The sequence below is a fragment of the Zingiber officinale genome, chromosome 3B (assembly GCF_018446385.1).
Source record: "Zingiber officinale cultivar Zhangliang chromosome 3B, Zo_v1.1, whole genome shotgun sequence".
Lineage (NCBI taxonomy): Eukaryota > Viridiplantae > Streptophyta > Magnoliopsida > Zingiberales > Zingiberaceae > Zingiber > Zingiber officinale.
Window position 1 is genome coordinate 124,790,447 of NC_055991.1, and position 21,722 is coordinate 124,812,168.

The window sequence follows — 21,722 nt, forward strand, 5'->3', positions numbered from 1 at the left end:
ATAGAAATTTAAATTTTTATCATAGAATTCAAACTTAAAAGTAGAACAAGGTCTAAATGGAATGTACAATGGAAAAGCCATTGGGCCGGATGATATTCCGATAGAGGTATGGAAGTGCCTAGGGAAATAAGGTATTGAATGACTTACAAAATTATTTAACATGATATTGAAAACGAAAAAAATACCTGATCAATAGAGGGTAAGTACTCTAGTTCTCTTATATAAGAATAATGGAGATGTACAAAATTGTGCAAACTATAGGGGTATTAAACTAATAAGTCATGCCATGAAACTTTGAGAAAAAGTAATAGAAAAAAATTAAGGAGACCATAGTGGTTGAAAATCAATTTGGATTTATGCATGGAAGGTCGACAATAGAAGCTATACATCTTCTTAGACAACTACTTGAAAAATATCGGGAGTAAAAACAAGATCTACACATGATATTCATAATTTATGATAGAATCCCAAGAGAAATTGTATGGAATTCTAGAAAAGAGAGGTATTAGCGTAACATATATTGAACTAATTAAGGATATGTATGGGGATATAACGATCAAAGTAGAGACTTCAGGTGGAGTAACTAAAGTATTTTCAATAAAAATAGGGTTATATCAAATATTAGCTCTAAGTCCCTATCTTTCTACACTAATTATGGACGAACTTATTACACACATTCAAGATACAATACCGTGGTGCATTTTGATATTGTTTTAATAGATGAAACACGTGGAGTAAATGCTAAACTACAATCTTGGCGGAACTAGAAGGGAAATGTTTTTGGCTTAGTAGAATAAAGACAGAATATATGGAATTTAAGTTTAACAATATTAGACGTAATGAGACAATTGTTAAGATAGGAGATGATGAGTTGCTCGGAACTGAAAACTTTAAATATTTAGGATCAATTTTGCAAAATGATGGAGGGATTGAGAAAGATGTCTTACATTGAATACACGTTGGATGGTTGAAATGGAGGCAAGCGTCGAGTGTTTTATGTGCCCGTATAGTACATCTAAAACTTAAAAGAAAGTTCTACAAAATCGCAGTTAGACCTGCTATGTTATATGGAGCTGAATGTTGGGCTATGACTCGAGCACATGAGTAGAAGATGAGAGTTGCAAAGATGATGATATAAAGGTGGATGTGTGGACATATGAGGATGGACAGAATAAGAAATGAAAGTATTAGACAGAAAGTCGGAGTTGCATCTATTGAGGGAAAATTTGAGAGACGTTTAAGATGGTACGAGTATGTACTTAGACGACCAATAAATGCTCCAATTAGACAATGTGAAACTATGACATACACACATCAAACGAGGAAGAGGGTCTACCAAAAAAGACTTGGTTAGCAACAATAAAACAAGATAAAATTTATTTAAGTATAGATGATGATATAGTAGGAAATAGTGCTCAATAATGTAAAAGATCCATATAGCCGACCCTACCTAGTGGGATAAGACTTAGTGGTTGTTGTTGTCGTCGTTGTAATTTTTTATTTTCAATCTATAATGTCACTAATATATGGCTTAGACTTATTTTAGCTTTTTGGTTATGTTTTCTAAAATTATAGAAAATTCAATATCCATTTAAAAATATATTTTTTGTATTTAAATAAATAAACTAGATCATCAATCCAAATTATAATATTCGTGCAATAGAAGTCGAGTAGTATGTATAAATAATTGCTATAATATTTGACATATAAGTACTCATTTTTATATGCTAATAATGGAATACTAATTCAAAGTTATATTATTATGTATTGTAAAATTTATTCAAAGACATGATCTTTTTATTTGAGCATATACATATATTTAGATAATTGTATTTTTATCCACTTAATTTTATTTTAATCTTTTATCATTATTATTTTTAATTGAAGGGGAGCTTGGCACAATACAAAGTTGTTGCCGTGTGACCTAGAGGTCATGTGTTCAAGTCTTAGAAATAGCCTCTTGTAAAGTAAGATAAGACTGCGTACAATAGACCCTTTTACGAGACTTCGCATTGGCGGGAGCTTCGTGCATCGGGCTGCCCTTTCCCTTTTAGCGTTATTAATTTTAATTAAAATATTTGTCAATATATTTAGCTGTTCAACATTGAGTTTATGACTTGCCATTCTTCTAAACAAATTCTTAGTATTCTCAATTCAGCATCTTATGCTTCTTATCAGAAAAATTAAGCATATTAGGGATGATCAATATTTATGGTTGATGTTGGTTATATGTGGGGAATAAACATTCAGCCTATGGTATTCCATTAGGATAGACTATCATAATCCTGTCAGTATTCACAAAGTAAACACAGCATGGTTTATATCCCAAGTTTTACTATACATGGTGGTTGATCCAAAAATGTCAAACTTCCATTTCTTGTGTAGAAATCCATACTGACAACTTGAAACTATAACAGCATCATCATCTGGCAATTTCCCATCTTTGTAGTGGCTACTATAAGTTGCTATCCAATATAAATGAAAATTAAGAATACTAGATGATAGTTTTGAAAAATTCTTTTACTTTGTAATAAAATAAAGTTGTGTGATTTGGCTGTCATGGGTTTGAATCACGGAAAGAGCCTCTAAGGCTTCGTACAATAAATCCTTTTTTGGGACCCTGCATTGGTGGGAGTTCTTTCGGGCTTCGTACAATAAAGTGAAGTTTCCTTTGGTAATTTGATAGCACTGTTTATTTTACTCTCTTATCCTATTGTTCTGTTTCTAGAATATAATATCTGATGCATATCTGGACAAGGCTGGCTGATACAAAACAATATTTTTCAGCGTAATAATACAGGGGAGTATGCATGTTCCTTTTTATGGACGAGCAGATGCGAGTACATCAACCATCAAGTGTTTTGGCATCTCGATTGATGTTTCCTAATTCAGGATATATCCATGGAAATGGTGATGCTGGTTATTTGCCTCAGACATCTGATTCTATGATGAGGTCTTGGATTATCACATCTTTGATCAAGATATTTTAGCTAATCATTCTCTATTTTGAAATTGTATCCTGTAATTTCATGTTAAGCTTTTCCCCCCTCTCTCTATAGGCATCAATATCAAAATGCTCCTGGTCCTAGTAATGCGGATGAACCCAATAACCGTTTAGTGGATCCAGACATTGCGGTAACATCTAGTTGGTTGAATGGCCTGTTCTTTAGTAACTAGTTATACTATATTTATTGTTCTTTTTTTTTTCTTTTTTGCTTTCAGGAACTTTACTACAGATCCCACATGCAGGAAGAAGAGATCTTACTTCTCCGCAGACAAATAAATGATGCCTGTATGAAAGTATGAAGCTGATGATTTGACCTTTACTATGCTATGCTTCATCTAAACTCATTTGAAATATTGTTTTGTTTTTTAGGAACTTGATTTACTCAATGAGAAGCATATTTTGGAAAGAAGGCTTTGTGAATTGCGGATTGTATGTATACAATGCGAGTATAAATAATTTATAGAATATTTTCTTGTATGGAAGACTATGAAGTATCATTTTGTCCAATAGGCACTTGATGAGAAGCAGGATGATGCAATATCCAGTGCTTTGAAAGAATTGACTAAAAAGAGAAGCTATTTTGAAGAAAATTTGAGACTGGCGAATGAACTTAAGGTGGTGTATACTCCTATCTGAAACTCTACTATAATTTGAACATGTTTCTTGTCTTCAATTTATAACATCTTATGTATATCTGTTATGAATTACGTTTGTCATTATTCTTAGAAGTCATAAATCTTTGAACAACTCCATGTGTAATTTTTAGGAAATCTACTTCTCCAGCTATCTGCCTAAAGTTATCTGGCAATTGACAATCTTGCATTCATAAAATCAGTTGGGAACCTGAGCTTTGAGTTCGAAAACTTCATTAAAGCATCTAGGACAAACAATTTCCATTATTTTACAAGGCTGAGGTTCTGTTACTTCAACCTTATTAGATGCCTCATTTGTCTTTTTGTTTTCACCTTCTTTTCTCTCTACATATTCTTGGCTGTGATGATTCGATTCAGTTGGGGAAAAAGTTTTATTAGAATATTAGTATGCAAGTTGCATGCCTTGATTGATGATGATGATAATGTAATTAGTATGCATTGTAATTCATTGCAAATGTTTCTTGTTTTAGGTGCAGTTGGTTGACTATTTATTTCATGTTATCTTTGGATAGTGGTTTGGATTTACCATGCTATTTAAATCCTTCAGATGTGAGTGTTCAGACATGGGTGATTATTGGAAATCACCTAAAGGTTGTGTTTTTTGCTTAATAAATTGGGACAAAAAAATTCAGATAGCAAGTATTGACATATTGTATGGAATATAAAATAAAGGGTGTTAACCACTTAACCTACACTTGATTGAACATTATATTGATTGATTGAAGCACCTTGAGTCTTTGTCACCTTTGTGATTCCATTGCTTCACAAATACTTGCCAATTAAAATTTGCATTAGTTCAACTAGGATATTTCAGTCTTTTAGTAATAGTCACTAAAAACAAATATTAGATTTATAGCATTCCAAATAGCATTACCCAAGGTTTTAGGGGCCGAACCATGTTGATCGACATGAGTAATATTTACAGTTTCACCCATTGATTGACACTGAAATGCTTTAGCATTGACATAGAAGCTCAAGACGAAAATAGAGAGGGAGAGAGGAGAAGTTGAGGGAAAGAAGAATACTTTAGAGAAAGATGGATAACGGGCGTAATGATGGGGCACCGTGATAGGTGTAGTGGGCGTGGCGACCGGTGGGAGCAGGTGATGGGTCAACATGAATCAAGGAGAGGGATCACTAGGAGAGGGGAAATAAGTGTAGATTGATAAGAAAGTATTAATAATTCCTAACTTTTTAAGAGTAGTCTTGTTCTAATTAAATACGATTGAACCCAATAATCCTAGGACAAAAATCAGAAGTGTGTCCCAAATTAAGAGAAACATCAAATGGGTGTCCTAGCTTCTACACGATCGATCGTGATAAGATAATACTCATTTCAAATATAGTGGGTGTGATGAAGCCCCTTACTTTGTTTTGCTCATTGAAATATTATTTTAATCAAATTATTATTCTCAAATAAACAAAATTAATATAAGTTAATCACACTATTGTAAAAGCTAACAGTCCAGCTTCTACACGTTGTAGTAGCTAGTTGCGTTGCTAGCTTCTACATGACCAATCGTGATCGAATAGTACTCATTTTAAATGTAGTGGATATGATGGAGTCCATTTGGTTTGTTTTGCTCATTGAAATATTATTTTAACCAGGTTATAACCCTCAAATAAGCAAAATTAATATAAGTTAATCACATTGTTGTAGAAGCTAGTAGCCAACTTCTACACGTTGTAGCTGCTAGCTTTTACACGATCAATTGTGATTAGATAATGATTATTCCAAATGTAGTGGGTGTGATGGAGCCCCCTTAGTTGTTGTGCTCATTGAAATATTATTTTAACCAGGTTATCATTCTAAAAAAAAATAAAATTAACATAAGTTAATCACGGTTGTAAAAGCTAGCAACCAACTTCTACACATTGCAGCAGCTAGTTGCTATCTTCTATCAGATAATGCTCATTTCAATTGTAGTGGGTGTGATGAAGTCCATTTGGTTTGTTTTGCTCTTGAATGTTATTTTAATTATGTTATCACTCTCAAATAGCAAAATTAACATAAGTTAATCACACTATTGTAGAAGACATCCAACTTTTACATATTGTAGCAGCTAGTAGCCAGCTACTACAACTTAAATCTTAAAATTGGTCTAGAGTATTTCGGGTAGTTTACTTTAAATGATGTGCCCATTCGACTTTAATTGGAAAAGGAGTGCCCATATTTGTCAAATGATGGACGCCCTTTTAATTTTTTCCTATTATCCTGTGTATGAACTTGGTTCAATTTTAGGTTGGCCATAATAAATCCAAATCTAATCACTATATTTACTCACTGGCCTCCCTCCTAAACTAACTTCCACTCACTCTAAAAATTAAATAGTACTTTTGCTTCCTTAATTAATCATCTAATAAATTTCAATTTTTTTTAAATTTTAAATAGGATAAAATTTGGCATCTAACATTGGTGGTGATTTTTCTTGTGTTTTAACTTTTGTGACATTGGGCGAGATCGAAAGAGATTGCCTGAACTAAGAACGGGAAAACTAAGGTTTGACGATATTGTATCGAGCTTTTCCTCTTCCTATGGGTTCTCTAAGGTTTGGTTTGAATGTTTTGGAACAACTATGGTTCGACATGACTATTTATCTAATTAAATTTATTTTATTAGAATATCATTAAAAATACATGATACTCCTTTTGGTATTGGCAAGGTGACATGATGTCTATTTCACTAAACTTTATCTAATTAGTGTAAATTTTAGTTTGAGTTAGTGTTGTATTAATTTTTTTAGAAAGTAAAATATATTTATTTGTTTTTATCTAACAATATTAAGTTGTTTAATCATCAAAAACTTACATAAAGCAATATAAAATTAAGTATAAGAGAGAAATTATTTTTTTAAAAAAAAATAGAAAACAAAAAACATATGAACACTCATTCATCAAAAAATTGTTAGATATATATAAATAATGTGTGCATTATATTAATAAGGCAAAGGCATCATCTCCTCATCCCTTCACTATACAATAACAAATCTAATTTTATTTATATTGTTAAATCAAATTTAAATGTCACTTTTACATATTCTTGAAATATAAAAATTACATTAATATAAATAATTTAAAGTAAAGATCGAAATAAATCTAACATAAATAGTGCCCATAAGATGTCGAACGTGGGGACGAATCTTCATGACGATTCTAGATGTTCTCGGACTTGATGCCTCTTCAATAAAACTAAGTATAAAAACTATTTCATTATGTGTAATAATAATAAAAAATTTGATTTTGAATTTATAACTTACTGATAGCTGCTGTAAAAGATTCAAGAGGTACCACACATTTCATGAGGTAATATTGAAATATACAGTCAACATGCAATTCCTGAAATATAAACTCAATAGTGAATATCTATGACAATCAAATATTAAAAAATTATTTTTAAAATTAACATATACTAATATTTAAAAAGAAAAAAGTATCGAAACCGTATTGGCACATATTGAAATTGTATCGCTGATCGGAAACCCATTTGAAATTTTAAACCTTGGTTTTGAACATCTTTTCTAATCTCATATATGAACTAATTTATTATTTCTTACTTTTTAGATATTTTTTCTATGTTTCATCACAAACCTATGGATGTGAGGCAATTGATACCTGGATCTTCTCGCTAACCATTATAACAATAGCCTTTAACTTGACAAGGAACCAGTTTTAATAAACTCATTCCTTGGGTGTTATGGCATATGTCTCTGAAGATAGAAAGCACACAAAAGCAGGGAAACTGAGGGTTTTGTGATTAGTCTGGTGAAGTTCCAATAAAACACCTTGAAGGACTGAGACTTTGCTAATTTAATCTTCCAGGTTCACATGCAAGACAATTGCACTAGAATTATCGAGTCTGCTATTTGTACATTACATAGAGCATCTTATAAATTCATTGTTGAACAATAAAAGTTGTTAAAACATATTGAGCAATGCATCTTCTTTCATTGATAATAACTGACTTCTTTGCCAATTTTGTTTAGATTGTTGAAGAAGAGATGTACATACTAAATTCTTCATTGCTGAGCTTATTAGCTGAATATGACATACGACCTCATCTAATCAGTTCTTCTGCAATCTCTTATTGTATAAAGGTAATAGCTAGTCACAATTGCTCTCATTTTGCTTGTCATCCATTAATCATTTTAGTTATCACTCTTACTTTCTGTGCATGCCTTATTTTGCTTCTACTCCATTGGTGCTTTTACAGCATCTTCAATGCTACAAAATAAGACTATTTAATTACCTTTAAGAAATGATGATGGTTGATGTGAACTTTTCTTTCTACAATATTTCTCGATTGATTTCTCTGCTGATATAGACGGTACTTCAAGTTTAAGCTTGTTGTCATATCTAGATTGGCGTAAGATGAATTAAATTGCAGAGACATATGATAACAATTTGATGTCTCATTGTGCATATCTGTTAATGTTCATTTAGTTCGGAATTGTAGTTTAAATATTCCATGATTCTAGACTCTCATTTCTCATAAGCTGGTAATCTTTTTGATGTAGCAGCAGTAAGAAAACTCACAAAATCAGAGAAAACCTAATTTTGAAGATGATAACTGAGAAGTTGCGTAGTGGAGTATTTCTTGTGCTAGTTGTTGGGTGGAATGATGAAATTTTCCCCATCAATTGGCATGATGAAATTTAAGACCTTTATTCTTGTCTGAAATATCCTTAAATTCAAACTTAAAAATTAGTATTTCATGCTAGTAACTCTGTTAGTACTTAAAGGTAGTGCCTTATTCACATGTTGGCTCTTCTGTCTAGCCATGTGGTTATGATTCATACATAGAAATTAAGACAATTAGCATTAACTAGAATTTGGGTGGAAAATTAGCACTAATGGACCTGTGTGAGACTTGCTGATATATTTTTTGTTTGTTTATTTCAGCAATTGTACCAGCATATGCAATGGAAGATTAGAACTTATGTAAGTTATAATTCTACTAACCTCTCAGGTATTTTTGCTCGTATTGATAATTTTGACTTGTCATCTGTTTTCCTCATGCATTACATTGGCTGGGTGCGGCATTCTGTAACTTAGACCTTCAGGAATTTTCTAGGTGGTTAAGTTTTTTGGATAAGTAAAATATATATATCAAAGCAAGACCAAGGTACAATTTCTAGAAATTAGTGGCGTCTCATGTCAATGTCAAAAACACTCCCAAAGTCCGGTAAACATGGATTTGTGCATTTCTAAAAAATTTCTTACTCTCCAACTATCCCTCATCAAAGATGCAAATTTCCTAGATCTCCATACAAAGGTATCAAAGTCGACACTGACTTTAGCCAAGAGACAACCTCCTTTGAAGATACGCCCAAAGGCTTGTAGCATCCGTCGGTAGATAGACATCAGGAGGGCACACAAAGAACAAGTGCTCCCATGACTCCATCTCCTACCTACAAAAGACACAACACCGATCCTCTAGGTAGTCCAGTTTGTCTCTAGTGGGAAGTTGCATTTGAGCAACATCTAAAGCGTAACTACATGACTAGGATGAATATAGAGCTTACACACTGTCCTCACTTAGGGCTTCTTAGGATTGGGATGCCTAAAGAAGTCATAAGCCCTAGCCACGCTTCCGTCCTGCTCAAACCAATCTGCCAACCTCTGCATAGCACATGTTGGCGACCCAGTAGCCGTAAGGATGAGGTCACGAATTTACAAGAACCGCTTGATCAATGGTGGATCTGAGTGCACTGCCTCCCAAGTCCATACGTCCGCCTGTCTCAAATATATATGATGTACCCACTTGATCTAAAGAGCATCCACCTTTGCCTATATCCGCTACCGTAAGGCAAGGTTCCAAACTTTCAGGTCATGGAATCCCAATCCTCCTTCCTTGGGCCTATACATATCCGCCTGACATTGGGGGTGTTTGGACATCCACATAAATGATCTGCACATGTTATAAATGTGGTTAATAATACCAAGGGGGAAAGGAAGTATAGAGAGATAAAAGCACTCCACTCCTTGTAACACTGAGGTGATGAGTTGCGCCTTCCCCGCGTAAGAAAGTGTCTTTTGCGGCCATCAGTTAATTTGCCGTACTAGAAGGTCAAGGAGTGGGCTATAATCCGATATCCGTAGATGCTCAACAACAAGCAATATCCCCAAATATCGAAAGGGCATAATCCTCTCCTTGAAGCCTGTAAGAGAAAGGAGCCACATGTGCATTGAGTCATCCACTCCAGCTAGATAGATGTTCGACTTTCGGTGATATATTGTGTAACTTATCATCTAGGTGGTTAAGTTCTAGAAGTTGATGGTGTATATTGTGTAACTTATCATTTAGTTGATAACATCTCGCAGTCAATTTCTTAGCCATAGAATTTGTTTTTTGTAAACTGAAATGCACACTAATTATTATGACTTCAAATAAACTTATTTAGAGTTTAAAATTGAGCTGATGCTGTTCTTTAGCTTTCAAACTGATGTATCGTTTTAGAGTTTAAAATTAAAAAAAGCAATATGCATTCTTTAACTTAGATCCTCATGAATTATCGAGATGCTGATGTTCTAGAAGTTGATGGTGCATATCGTGACTTACCATTTAGTTGATAACATCTTGCGGTCAATTTCTTAGCCATAAAATTTGTTTTTTTCTAAACTGAAATACACACTAATTGTTCAATTTTATTAAACTTGTTTAACCTGAAGCAAGTCATATCGGGTCCCAAGTTCTAAAATGAACTAGAAATTTTATCGAAATTGTCAGTCTTCCATGACTTGTAGCAATGGGCATTTACTATTTTCGGCTGAAACATGAGAAATCTTCAAAGTGCAATGGGCATGACTATGGATTTTGGTGCATGGGTGTGCTATCTGTGGAACCTAAAATTGAAACTGAAAGACAAATGACATTCTATTTAGCTTTTAAAGTAATTCCTCAGTGCACTGCAGACCTTGAGATCTGTTTCTAGAACTGATTTTAATGAAAATTCTTAATTGGTGTAGTTCTGATGATCTTGTTATTTTATAATATGCATAAATTGTGCTTGGATTTGCCACATTAACGGAGAAAGTATGCAACATCTGCGAATAGGATGAAGAATAAATAATGTTTGCTCAAGATAGTATAAACCAACTGACAACTCTAAATTTTCTTAGGATTCAGGTAAACATTTGAATTAATTGTAGAAAATAAACCACAATAAGATAATATGCAGTTTATCTTTGCTGGGAGATTAAGAATGGATAAAACAACATTTATAAGATAATCTGCAATTTAAATCACATCACACCATTGCCCTACTAGAAGGCCCATGTGAATGAGGTGTATGAGCAGTCTCAACAAAGAGTGTATTGGTTCTTTTTTCATCTCTGGGACAAGATGAATGCCGGTCAGAGATAAAGGAGTCAAAGCAGTGATAAATATTCATTGATATTGTCGATGCTTAACCTTTTATTTCAAATGTAGATAGATATAGACCGCATGACATGCCTGATGCTCTTGCAATGTAGGGTAAGATTATGTATAATAGATTCAATGTGGTCTAATCCTTCTTTCGGATATTGCATTGGCAGGAGATTCATGCACCAAATTGCTCTTTTTCTATTGACTTATAGCAAATTCAAAAAAAAATCACATAAGAAATAGAAATGTGGTACGGATGGTGCAGTAAAATCCTACACAACCATTTGCTAATGTTTAAAAACTATTGACAAGTATGATATTAATAAATGAGCTGAGATATGCAAGAGTAGAAAATGAGTTATGCAAGAGTAGAAAATGAATGTATGTTACTAGAGATGTGTTCAACCAACTATGGATTTAGGTAGGAGGAAAATGGAGCGCGTCATACATTTTGTGAGAGTTAAAGACAATATCTAACCATCTTGAGTAGTTAGGGGCCTTTGGGCTAATGATTAAAATTTGAAGCCATGTTGGTTAACAAGGGTGAATGTTTTTGTTCCACTTGTTGGCTGATATGTGAGAAGTTTTGAAACACCTGATACATGAGCGGAACTTAAATCTTGTGCCTTCATCACAACCATGTCTTATGTGAGAAGCTCTAAATCATTTGTCGCCGCATGAAACTTCAAGTTAAGGAGGCCATCCTTTGTATTTAGAAGCTCCAGATTGTTCATCCTTGCGAGAAGCATCACATTGGCTCCTCTTTCGTGCCTAAACCCTAACTCCAAAACCATTAAGCTTCCTCCTCCTAAAGTGACCGACACCACTTGTTGACACGATTGAAGCAACATGAAATAATTTTGTTTTTGTTTTGGACAAAAACCTGGGCTCAGATAGAGTTGGCTATGGTTGATTGTGCCACATGAACATTTTGTAGAAGATGACTTGGGTGGATAGTTAGGGAATAGGAGACATTCTTGGCATGCTTAAATTTTCCACATTGGCTACATTTTGGCCTGTTTTATTAATCTGACCTCCACAAGCTATCTAACCCTCTATAGCCGCCTCCACCACCCTGAGACTCGCCCAATGGAATAGAGATGCTGCTAAAGATTACAATATTCACACACTCCAACTCAGGATAAACTATGTGGAGAAACCTATTCACAAGGGGCTTGTCAAAACGTTGCTTAGCCTTAAAATCTAATGCAATCGGTAAAATATCTTGGAGATTAGCAGTAATTGACTGGAGTTGGCCAATATGTTAATTATCTTGGTGTCAAACTACCACAATTGTAAGAGTTACCGATCACATTATAAGCTCGAGAATATCCTGTATACAAATCTGAACCTGTATCTAAGTTTCATACTAAGAAAAGCAGCGAAGTATGTTTATGCAATTGAGATTGATGGATTGACAAAGGAGGGAAAGCAATTGTGCATCGATACACTCCGAAGAGGTGTTGCTGTGCTCAAGAATATGTGATATGCTTGGGTAATGAAATGTTCTAGCTATTCTTGGTCTATGAACAGAACTGTGACTGCCCAAGAGGCATACTTCTTTGACTGTTAGAGAGCCTAAAAAGCCTGATAGACTGATGTGAGGGATCATCAACAACATGGTGGATGAGTTTGACAATCTGAATTGCAGGTAGCTCTCTTAAAGGCAACTGGTGTGCTGTGAGAAGATAAAATAGTTGCTACTTGAGTTCAAAGGTACCTCAAATTAAAGTAGCTATATTAGATGAATCAATCTGCGTCAGTGTGGAACAAAGCTTGTAGGAGGTCTGGATGAATTGGGGCCTTGGGGTGCAAGACCACTTTGGTAGTGAATTGCAGGGATGAGCGAGGCACAATACAGCAAGTGGCGGCAAGCATGCAGAAGGTGTTTTGCATGAGTACCATTCAATGTAGGAATGCTAGCGAAGGGTGTCTTCTATGTAGAGATCATGACCCATGACAGAAGTTGTCAAAGAACGTGCAATGCCTAACAGAGATTCCTATGTGGTGCAGGAAGTATGTGTAGGCATCTCCCAAGAGACACACCCAAATAAACATTTGCACGTGTTGGAAGGAGGATCGGATATGTCAGAGATTGTGTGTGCATAAGGGATATTGTCTGGTGGAATGATCGGGATCACCATGATCTTAATCTAATACTATATAGAATTTGAAATGGGAAATTAGTAAGGTATCTTACTCATGGTAGCCTCCTCTATCTATGTTTATTATTCATTGATGTACCATGGTAGTCCCCTCTCCTGTGGCGCAGTTGGTTCATGCAAGGGTGTACCATGCAGGTGTTGAATGCCCCGCTGGTTGCCTCAACCCTTCCTTGCATGCGCTGTTGTTGTTGGGCAAAGTTCTCTGTAATTTACTTCCCTTCTAGACAGTGAGGAGTCAACCTGGAGGGGTCGCTGAGGTAACGGTTTCACCTTTTGCTACCAATTAATGTAAAATTACACTAACATTTTATTATATGGTGTTTGCAATTAGGTCCTTAAAAGTTATGTTTGATAAATATTCTGATACTAAGATTAAGTGGAACAAAATTCTTGGTACTATATTAGATGACAAAAAAAATAGAAAGGAAGAATGAGAGAAATGAAAAAATAAACACAAAGCAAGAATTTGAAAAGGATGTTGTTTTGAAATACAAGTAGAAAAGGACAAAGTAAGAAGTATAGTATGAAAAATTAGTCTACTCTGCTCGGGATTTGTTGAGTTATATTGCGCAAAGCCAATTCCAATATGGTTTTTGTTGTGAAATAAAACAATTGCAAATCTTTTGGAAGTTTGTCAAAGAAGCCTGATTCATATGAAATCCATCTGATATTGATAATAAATTGACTAACATTTGATAGAACATTGGATGGATCAATCAATTTGTTTTATGATTCTTATTTTTGTGGTTGACACTTGACATAAACCCGAACATATGATGTGGGCAATATCAAAGGAACCTACTTTAACAGGTAGGAAGCTAGTAGTGCTTGGTGAAACTTATAATAATAACTGAAGAGTGGCTAGTTAGTTCTCCCTCTAGGTGCACCACAGTTATTGTGGCTATAAAAAGGCAGGAGCTCAGATAGTTCTGTTAACACTATAATATTGGTATATATTCATAATAATTATATGATTTTATTATTTATTAATGATGGTATATTAATAATATTATTTTATTGTTGATATAAATAACAACAACTAAGTCTTAGCCCACTAGGTGGGGTCGGCTATATGTATATCATTGAGTTCTATCTCCTACTATATCATCATCAATACTTAAATAAATTTTATCTTATTTTATTGTTGCTAACTAAGTTTTTTTTTGTCTTCCTCGTTTGATATGCGTGTTTGTCATAGTTTCACATTGTCTAACTGGAGCATTTATGGGTCGTCTAAGTACATGCCCGTACCATCTTAAACATGTCTCTTTTTCCCTCAATAGATCCATAAACACTATAATATTTTTGTTTTGTTATGTTTTGTTAATCACTTGATAACATGATATTATCTATGAATCACTATGTAATATTTATTGAAGATCTTATATTGATATTTAATACAAATTCTATACTAATTATTTTCATTGCGATACTAGTAATAATCTGATATTGCTGTTTAATAATTGTATATCATCTAGTTTTAAATTCATTCTATTGCAAAATTATTCTGTGTCTTAAGCTTGATTATTTGCTTGTGGCATATTAGGTGTCAATACATATTAAATATTATTTAACTGTCAGTGACTACTGTGCACTTTCATGTAAAATCTATGTTCATTTTGGTTTCACCTAATTAGTGGGTAAAGAGTTATTGTTTTGTGGTCTCTTTTCTTTGACTGGATTACTTTTACATAACAGTGAATATTGTTTTATCTGTTATCTTGGTATTATCTATAACTATTATTTATTTTAACAATCAATTTATTCACGATGTGTTGCAAGCTTATTGTAGGGATATGTGCCATCTCTTAGGAAATGGACTTGATAGCCTAAAGGGTTATAAGATTCTTCACCCAATTTCTTTAAGAATGCAATCTTGTACACATGGTTTAAGTGTGTGTTTATCCAAATGGTTGGAACAAGCACTGCTTGATGATGGTGATAATAAATGGTTTTTCTGCATAATATTATTAGCTTTTACAGGTATTCATTTGTAGTTGGTAGAACTGAATTGTGATATCATCCTTGTAGGAACCGTTGATTCCTGAACTTCGTCTGTATGATCAGTATCCTGTGAATTTGCCTGGCAAGATAGTTTCCAATGAAAAGATGGATATGATGGATTCAAATATTCCCCAGAACCCTGATATATATAGGTTTGTATAAGATCTCATCTATCTATTCCAAGTTTTTCTTGACTGCAACTATTCTTGCGTTTGAATTCCTGATAAAACACATTAAGTTACATTTGCCAGTTAAGGATTGTCAGGTGGTTATAGTTAATCATCATTTATCACTGTGAAGAGTTCATATATGTTTCAAGTCCCAATTGTTCACCTGGCATATACGTTTAAGATACATTTTAAAAGAATTCTACTTTACAATTTTAGTGTTCAAATTCTGATACTTTTGATAACCTTCTGAATGACTTTTACTTTAAATCCAGTAGGCTCATTCAGTGAAGGGGCTTCCTAAGTTGACAGTTTAATTTGATAACATATCTTACTTGCTTACTGATAGGGATGTATTTATGATTCTAAAAGGTTAACATTAATTATGCAATTCACAAGGCATTGTCATAGCAAAATCATGAATATTTATCTTCATCACATGTGGCCAACCAAAGTTTGTTTCATAATTAACAGAAAGTTTGTAAAGCCCAGTATCAGAAATTCTAATCTGAACTTTGTTGGTCACTGGAAGGAAAAATGTTTGATTAGTAGAACTAGCTGATTCTTAAAGTAAGATGTTTCAGGGATAGAAGAGTTAAGGTTGTATAGTAGATAGAAATACTGCCATAGATGAAATAAGATATGTTGAATATGTTAATTGTTGAAAGGATTCATTAAGATCTAAATGAAGTGACCCTAAGACTTGTTTGCATCTCCTTTAGGTTTTGGGAGATTCTATAATTTAGATACATGTAATTCCTTTCTTCCAGTGATAACTCTTCCGAACTGATATGGACATGCTGAACTTTGGCTTCTATACTAATCAATATATCATGCAGGGAGGTTGGTGGTACCAGTGCTCCAGGTTACTTTGATCAGTATGGTCCGGAGGTACCATTTAGACCATCTAACACTGATGCACGGTTCTATATGGGTACAATGCCTGATAACCAAGTTTCCCTTGCTTCAGAAGGTAAATTAATACTGTGATTTTAAAAGCGGCTACCTAGGAAACTACTGAAGGGTATCACGTTGCAACCACATGACATATATTAATATAACCCAATTAACTTAAAAAGCCTAAGCCACTCTATTTGGTAGCTTCCAAGTGTTAAACTGCTGTTTTGTAAGTGATTATATATATAGGTTTGCTAGCCTACACACCTCATGGTGCACACCTTGTGAGAACCATGTGTAGTTTTTTTTAAAAAAAAAATTCTTTAGCTTAAATACTATAACCTAAATCCTAAACCCTAAGCTTAAAAAAATAAAGGAAAAAATATATATACTTGGCGCTCATATATATATATATATATATATATATAGCATATATTTTTTTCCATGTGGAAGTATAAATTGGATGCATCAATTAATACAACTTTGTATGTATGTTATTTATTTTTATTAATAAAAATATTTTAGATATTAACCACATACTGGTTACATAATGCATATGCACTGGGCAATATGTCGGCTATAATTACCACCTACTTTCATATTTTGAAACTTCGATTAATATTAATAAGACTTGACCGTTCTAAATATACCATAGCTGGTTTCATCATCTCATTTGTGATGGGCAGGTGGAATGGATTTACCAGGTATAGATAGCTTTCAAATATACGGCGATGCTTTGCCAGGATGTAAGTTACAAGCTGCTGGATATCCAACTAATGGAACTACTCTTTGCATCTTTCAGGTATTTTCAATTTATTATGGTCACTATTGTTTGAGAATAGTAAATATTTTTGTTTTTGCATTTAGTTGTGATTGATCTTTTAATGATTTTTTTTTTCTGGATTGCCTTTCTAGTGGATTCGTGAACTTGATAATGGCACTATGCAGTATATTGAAGGTAATCTTCAACAAGTTCTATCTTTTGTTACTTTATATTTTTTGCTGCAACTGTTTCTAATCAAGTACTTGATCTGGCCCACAGGAGCCACTGTTCCAGACTATGTGGTAACTGCTGATGATGTTGACACTATTCTTGCTGTCGAGTGCACCCCCATTGATGACAGTGGCCATCAGGTGTGTTGCAAATGCAGCTCCAAATTTTCCAATACTTCAATATGTTCATGCAAACTTAGATAACACCTTTTATTTCCATCTCTTTGTGTTGTTCTTCTATAACTCTTATTTAGCTTAATATGCTATTTTTACTTTGTTTTCATGCTTTCCTGCTTGAGTGCATTGTTTGTGTGAAGGTAATTTGATTTGCATGTCCACTTTATTTACAAATACTTGCTTAATAAACATGATTTGAAGAGTTAGTTATTGCCTTCCAAAGATTGACATGTAAGAGTGATTTTGGCACGATTAGGTTGTTTAATTTGCCATATGTGATATGCCTAGATGTATGCCCATTGCTTTTGTTTTGATGTTTTAGCACCAAATCTACTCTTCAAATATTCAAAAGGTATGTACCCCCCTTCGGCACCTTTGGTGTCTGATCCTTCTTAGGAGTTACAAACAACTTTATCCTCAGTTTAAAAGTACTGTTTCCCCCCTTTGGGTCCTTAGCAGGTGCATCCTCCCCCCAGAGGGAATATTTCCTTGCTTTTAACTTAAAGCTGAAAGCGAGGACAGTTGAAAGCTAGAATCATGTGTCTCCTTCTTAGCCACCGGTTGACTTTTTCTTTGACTCGTGTGGTTCCTGCTTAGCCCACCATGCCCCAGTCACTACTTATTCAAACAGACGGTCTCTACCGATCGCTTCTCTCTCCTGTCTAGGATCTCAAGGTTCCGCTCCCATAAAAGGAGGCTCAGTCGGGAATCTCACATCATCCCTCCCTCAAACAAAAGAAGAACAACAGCAGCAACAAAAACAAAGGATAGCCAGTATTGCAGGCATTCTATTGTATCTTAAGAGGGAATGCTGGGAAGAGGAAGTATGTACTGTTAGAATTTTGACTGAGTCCTACTAGGGTTGAACTTGAGACTGAGCATATTCAAGTGAACAATTTCCATTTTCTAATGACAGAGTAGTAATAAATAAAATAATAATTGTATGGCACCTTCAAGTAGTCTTCCCTTTTTGTCTTTAGACTGCTGTATCTACCAATTTCAGAGCTATTTTTAACGGGATTCTACACTTGATTCCTTGAGGTTCTCTAGATGGAATTATGCACTTGATATCAAACAACTGGATGTAGAATTCTGCTCTAATCTGGTCAAAGTGATTTATAGTCTCATGTAATACTTAATTGTAATAGATTGTAATCAGCCATTGATGGCTAATGATAATAGAGTTGTCTCCTCTCCTAGCTTATAAACCTATTATTGTTGAACCTTTCCAACTTTGAAGAGTCAATCCAGAATCAAGCACTTTGATGTTTGAAGAACTTTTGATCAATCCATAGGTAGTTAATAACTTCCTGGAGGGTGCATTTGATCAGGTTGGACTTATGTAATTTTCAACCATAGCCATTGTAGATGTTACTTGTAAGTTCATATTTAGTTAGACTCGCAATCTCAGGTGCTTAAGCAATTCAGTGTCACTTACCATGACATTTACATTTCTTGATCTAATTTAGCCAATTAAAAAAAATTAGAGAATTTGATTTCGGCTCAAGATCAATTCCATTTGGTTATATGAATCTGAGAAAATGTTGTGATTTAGTACAATATAATTATTGATGGGAATGTCATTAACGGTAGCAGTGTTTGTTTCTTTGCTTTTGATCAATAGTCATTACACTTTCCACCTATGAAATTTAGTTCCCTTCAGTGTATTCTTCATATATATGGTTGATCTAATGAATCTAATGATTACTTTATTCCTTTTCTTTAGGGTGATCTGGTGAGGCAATTTGCCAACAACCAAAACAAGATAGCATGTGGTGAGTTATATTATTTTTCACTACCATTATTGTAGATAGTTGTCTGGGCATGGAAAATCCTTTTTATCTTCGACCTGTTTTCTAGTTTTAGTCACATGTTCGGCACGATAAATGGGATATGTGAGAAGATATATCATGATATGAACATTTTCAACTCTAAAGTATCCCTTTTTGGTCTCTTTCTGACAGACCAAGTTTTATTGCAAGAGTCAATTATAAGAAATTGTTTTATGATTAAGTTTCATTTGATTTAGAAGTCATATTTTGGCGTATTGACTGTCCCCTGTTGCCATCACTTAGAAACTCTTCAAATTGATTCAGAGTATAGTGAAATAGTGACTTCCTTGCCTTCTGCACTCCAAAATCCTTCAAATTTTAACAGTCCTTTGTGCAGCAGCATTAAATTTCTATTCCTTGACAGCATTAGTTGCCAACCAGATGTTAGTAGGTTGGTACACTAGGACTATCAAAATTAAGTAAATAACTTGTCTAGCTAAAATGATTACAATCATGAATCATTAGCGCTTCAAACTTATAGGTTGGAAGGTTCAATGGTAATTGTATTTTGATGTAATCCTGCAAATTGCGCTTAATGGGCCAGATTTTTTTTCTATTTATTTTACTTTATTTTATTTGCGAGCAATGAATTCATATATTAATCTAATCAATTATGACTAATCAAGTTAACATTAGCAAAGCCATGAACCCTTTGCTTTATGACTAACAAGTAGCCTCCCGTGATAAACTAGTATTAACTTGGAATTAAAATGTTTGAGCTGCATGGTTTGATATATATCACATTAACTACTGAGATGCACACTCAGAAATCACAAGGGCATTTGATGCCAAAACTGAGTGCTCATTCAGCAGATGGTTCTTGTGATGCTCATAGTTTAGATATGAGCACATAGAAGGATCTCATGCCTCAATAATGTGGGTTCGTTATTGATTTCTTTTTTGCTAGAACCAAAATGCACCTACTATGTTAGCTTAACATGAGATAAAAAAATAGCACAAAGGTCTTTTTTGCTTCTACTTGGTAGTGCGAGGAGAGATGGGTCTAGGCTCCTCGCACTGCCAAGTAGCAGCAAAGGAAACAACCTCCACCGCATCCTTGGCCACCGGAAGGTCCTTGCCCACCGCCACAATCAGCTATGCCTCCATAGAGGTTGACATTTTCCCTGACCCAACTGACCTTAAGACAGTGGCGTGTTCCTTAGATTGCATCAAGTCTCATGAAATCATCAGCTGAGGCACAATGCTTATCTACACATTATCTTTATTTCGTTACTAAGAGTCCTACTGTCTTGCAAAGTAGCACTTTTTAACTCCCTAAGATCCTAGTAAGCCAGAAGTCTTTCATAGCTCTTGTGATAGCTTGAGGACTCGCTTATGTGATGTATAACTGCTTTTGCTTTAGGACTTTTGATCGAGAATAGATCTTGAAGGAAAAGCTGCAAATATTTTCCAGATGCATTTTTATCAGGCTGACCTCAGGACAATGCTGCATTTTCATTTAGTTAGTGAATCATAAACATATAAATATTTTTGTCTAAATCATATCCTTCGAGTGTTTTAAGTATTTATCATTAGATGTGTACATCGTCATCTAAATCTGATTGTCATTCAACAGATCCAGAGATGCAGCATGAGATTGATTCCTATATTTCCACAGGCATGGCAGAGTTTACTGTTAAGTTGTGGGTACGTTTATTTCTTAATCTGATTACTTTTAATTTTTACTCATGTTTTCTATAAGATTTGCATTACTAATTTAGATCCTGCATATTTGTTAACTTAATTCAACCCAGATCTTTAGCATATCTGGTATCTTATAGTACTAGTTTTGGTACTAACTTCTATTCTTCCCTCTCTCTAGAATCTAGATTCTATGAGTCTGCAGGATTTTGAAGCATGACTGTCCTCAGATGAGATTAAGCCATACTATGAAGGCAAATCTTTCCTCTAACCTTCTAATCTTATAGATGGTCTAATGTCTTTTTTGCACCTCATGGGGGATGTTCCTACTCTTTTCTCTAGATCAAGTCAGGAATCAGTGAGGGTACTGCAATCTGAATTTTCAGAACCAAGGCTAGCTCTTTTTATTGCTGAATGATTGCATCTTGCTAGTGATTTGGCTCCTAGTTTTCAGGAAATCTTTCCATTTTAGCATCCAGCAGTGACAAAGAAACTGTTGTTTTGAAAAGATGAAACACTATCTCAGCATGTGGTAGGTGACACATTTTTGCTTGTCCTCAATCTTGAAATAGGTCATTTGTTATTAGCTGAGAACACATAAGGAAATACATTTACCCAGTTACATGATCCTCATAATAGCAAGCATGTGAAAGAAGTTTGTTTGTTAGCTGATGAGGGCAGGGGTCTGAATGGAATACATTACATTGTATCCTTGGTGATAGATATTTGAATGGATACTGATAAGGATTTGAATACTACCATTCCGATCAAACTGATTCTACTGAATTAGTCTTTCAGTGGGATTTCATTAGGAGCTGAC

At 34.3% G+C, this 21,722-nt stretch overlaps 1 protein-coding gene across 9 annotated transcripts in view; it reads left to right on the forward strand.

Annotated features, from left to right (window-relative positions):
• LOC121967584 overlaps positions 1 to 21,722 on the forward strand; it is a 33,950-nt gene that overhangs the window by 10,648 nt on the left and 1,580 nt on the right. For 7 of the 9 annotated variants that reach the window (XM_042517896.1, XM_042517900.1, XM_042517901.1 and 4 more), the window contains 14 exons: positions 2,788 to 2,953; positions 3,060 to 3,135; positions 3,223 to 3,300; positions 3,377 to 3,436; positions 3,518 to 3,622; positions 7,644 to 7,754; positions 8,560 to 8,598; positions 15,223 to 15,347; positions 16,202 to 16,335; positions 16,946 to 17,061; positions 17,175 to 17,217; positions 17,302 to 17,393; positions 19,156 to 19,204; positions 20,838 to 20,908. In XM_042517896.1, coding sequence (XP_042373830.1) covers positions 2,811 to 2,953; positions 3,060 to 3,135; positions 3,223 to 3,300; positions 3,377 to 3,436; positions 3,518 to 3,622; positions 7,644 to 7,754; positions 8,560 to 8,598; positions 15,223 to 15,347; positions 16,202 to 16,335; positions 16,946 to 17,061; positions 17,175 to 17,217; positions 17,302 to 17,393; positions 19,156 to 19,204; positions 20,838 to 20,908 — 1,242 coding nt within the window. In that variant the 5' untranslated portion in view covers positions 2,788 to 2,810. Of the gene's footprint in view, positions 1 to 2,787; positions 2,954 to 3,059; positions 3,136 to 3,222; positions 3,301 to 3,376; positions 3,437 to 3,517; positions 3,623 to 7,643; positions 7,755 to 8,559; positions 8,599 to 15,222; positions 15,348 to 16,201; positions 16,336 to 16,945; positions 17,062 to 17,174; positions 17,218 to 17,301; positions 17,394 to 19,155; positions 19,205 to 20,837; positions 20,909 to 21,083; positions 21,157 to 21,244; positions 21,435 to 21,722 lie in introns of all 9 variants that reach the window. The other 2 variants (XR_006107805.1, XM_042517903.1) reach the window with 2 other exon arrangements.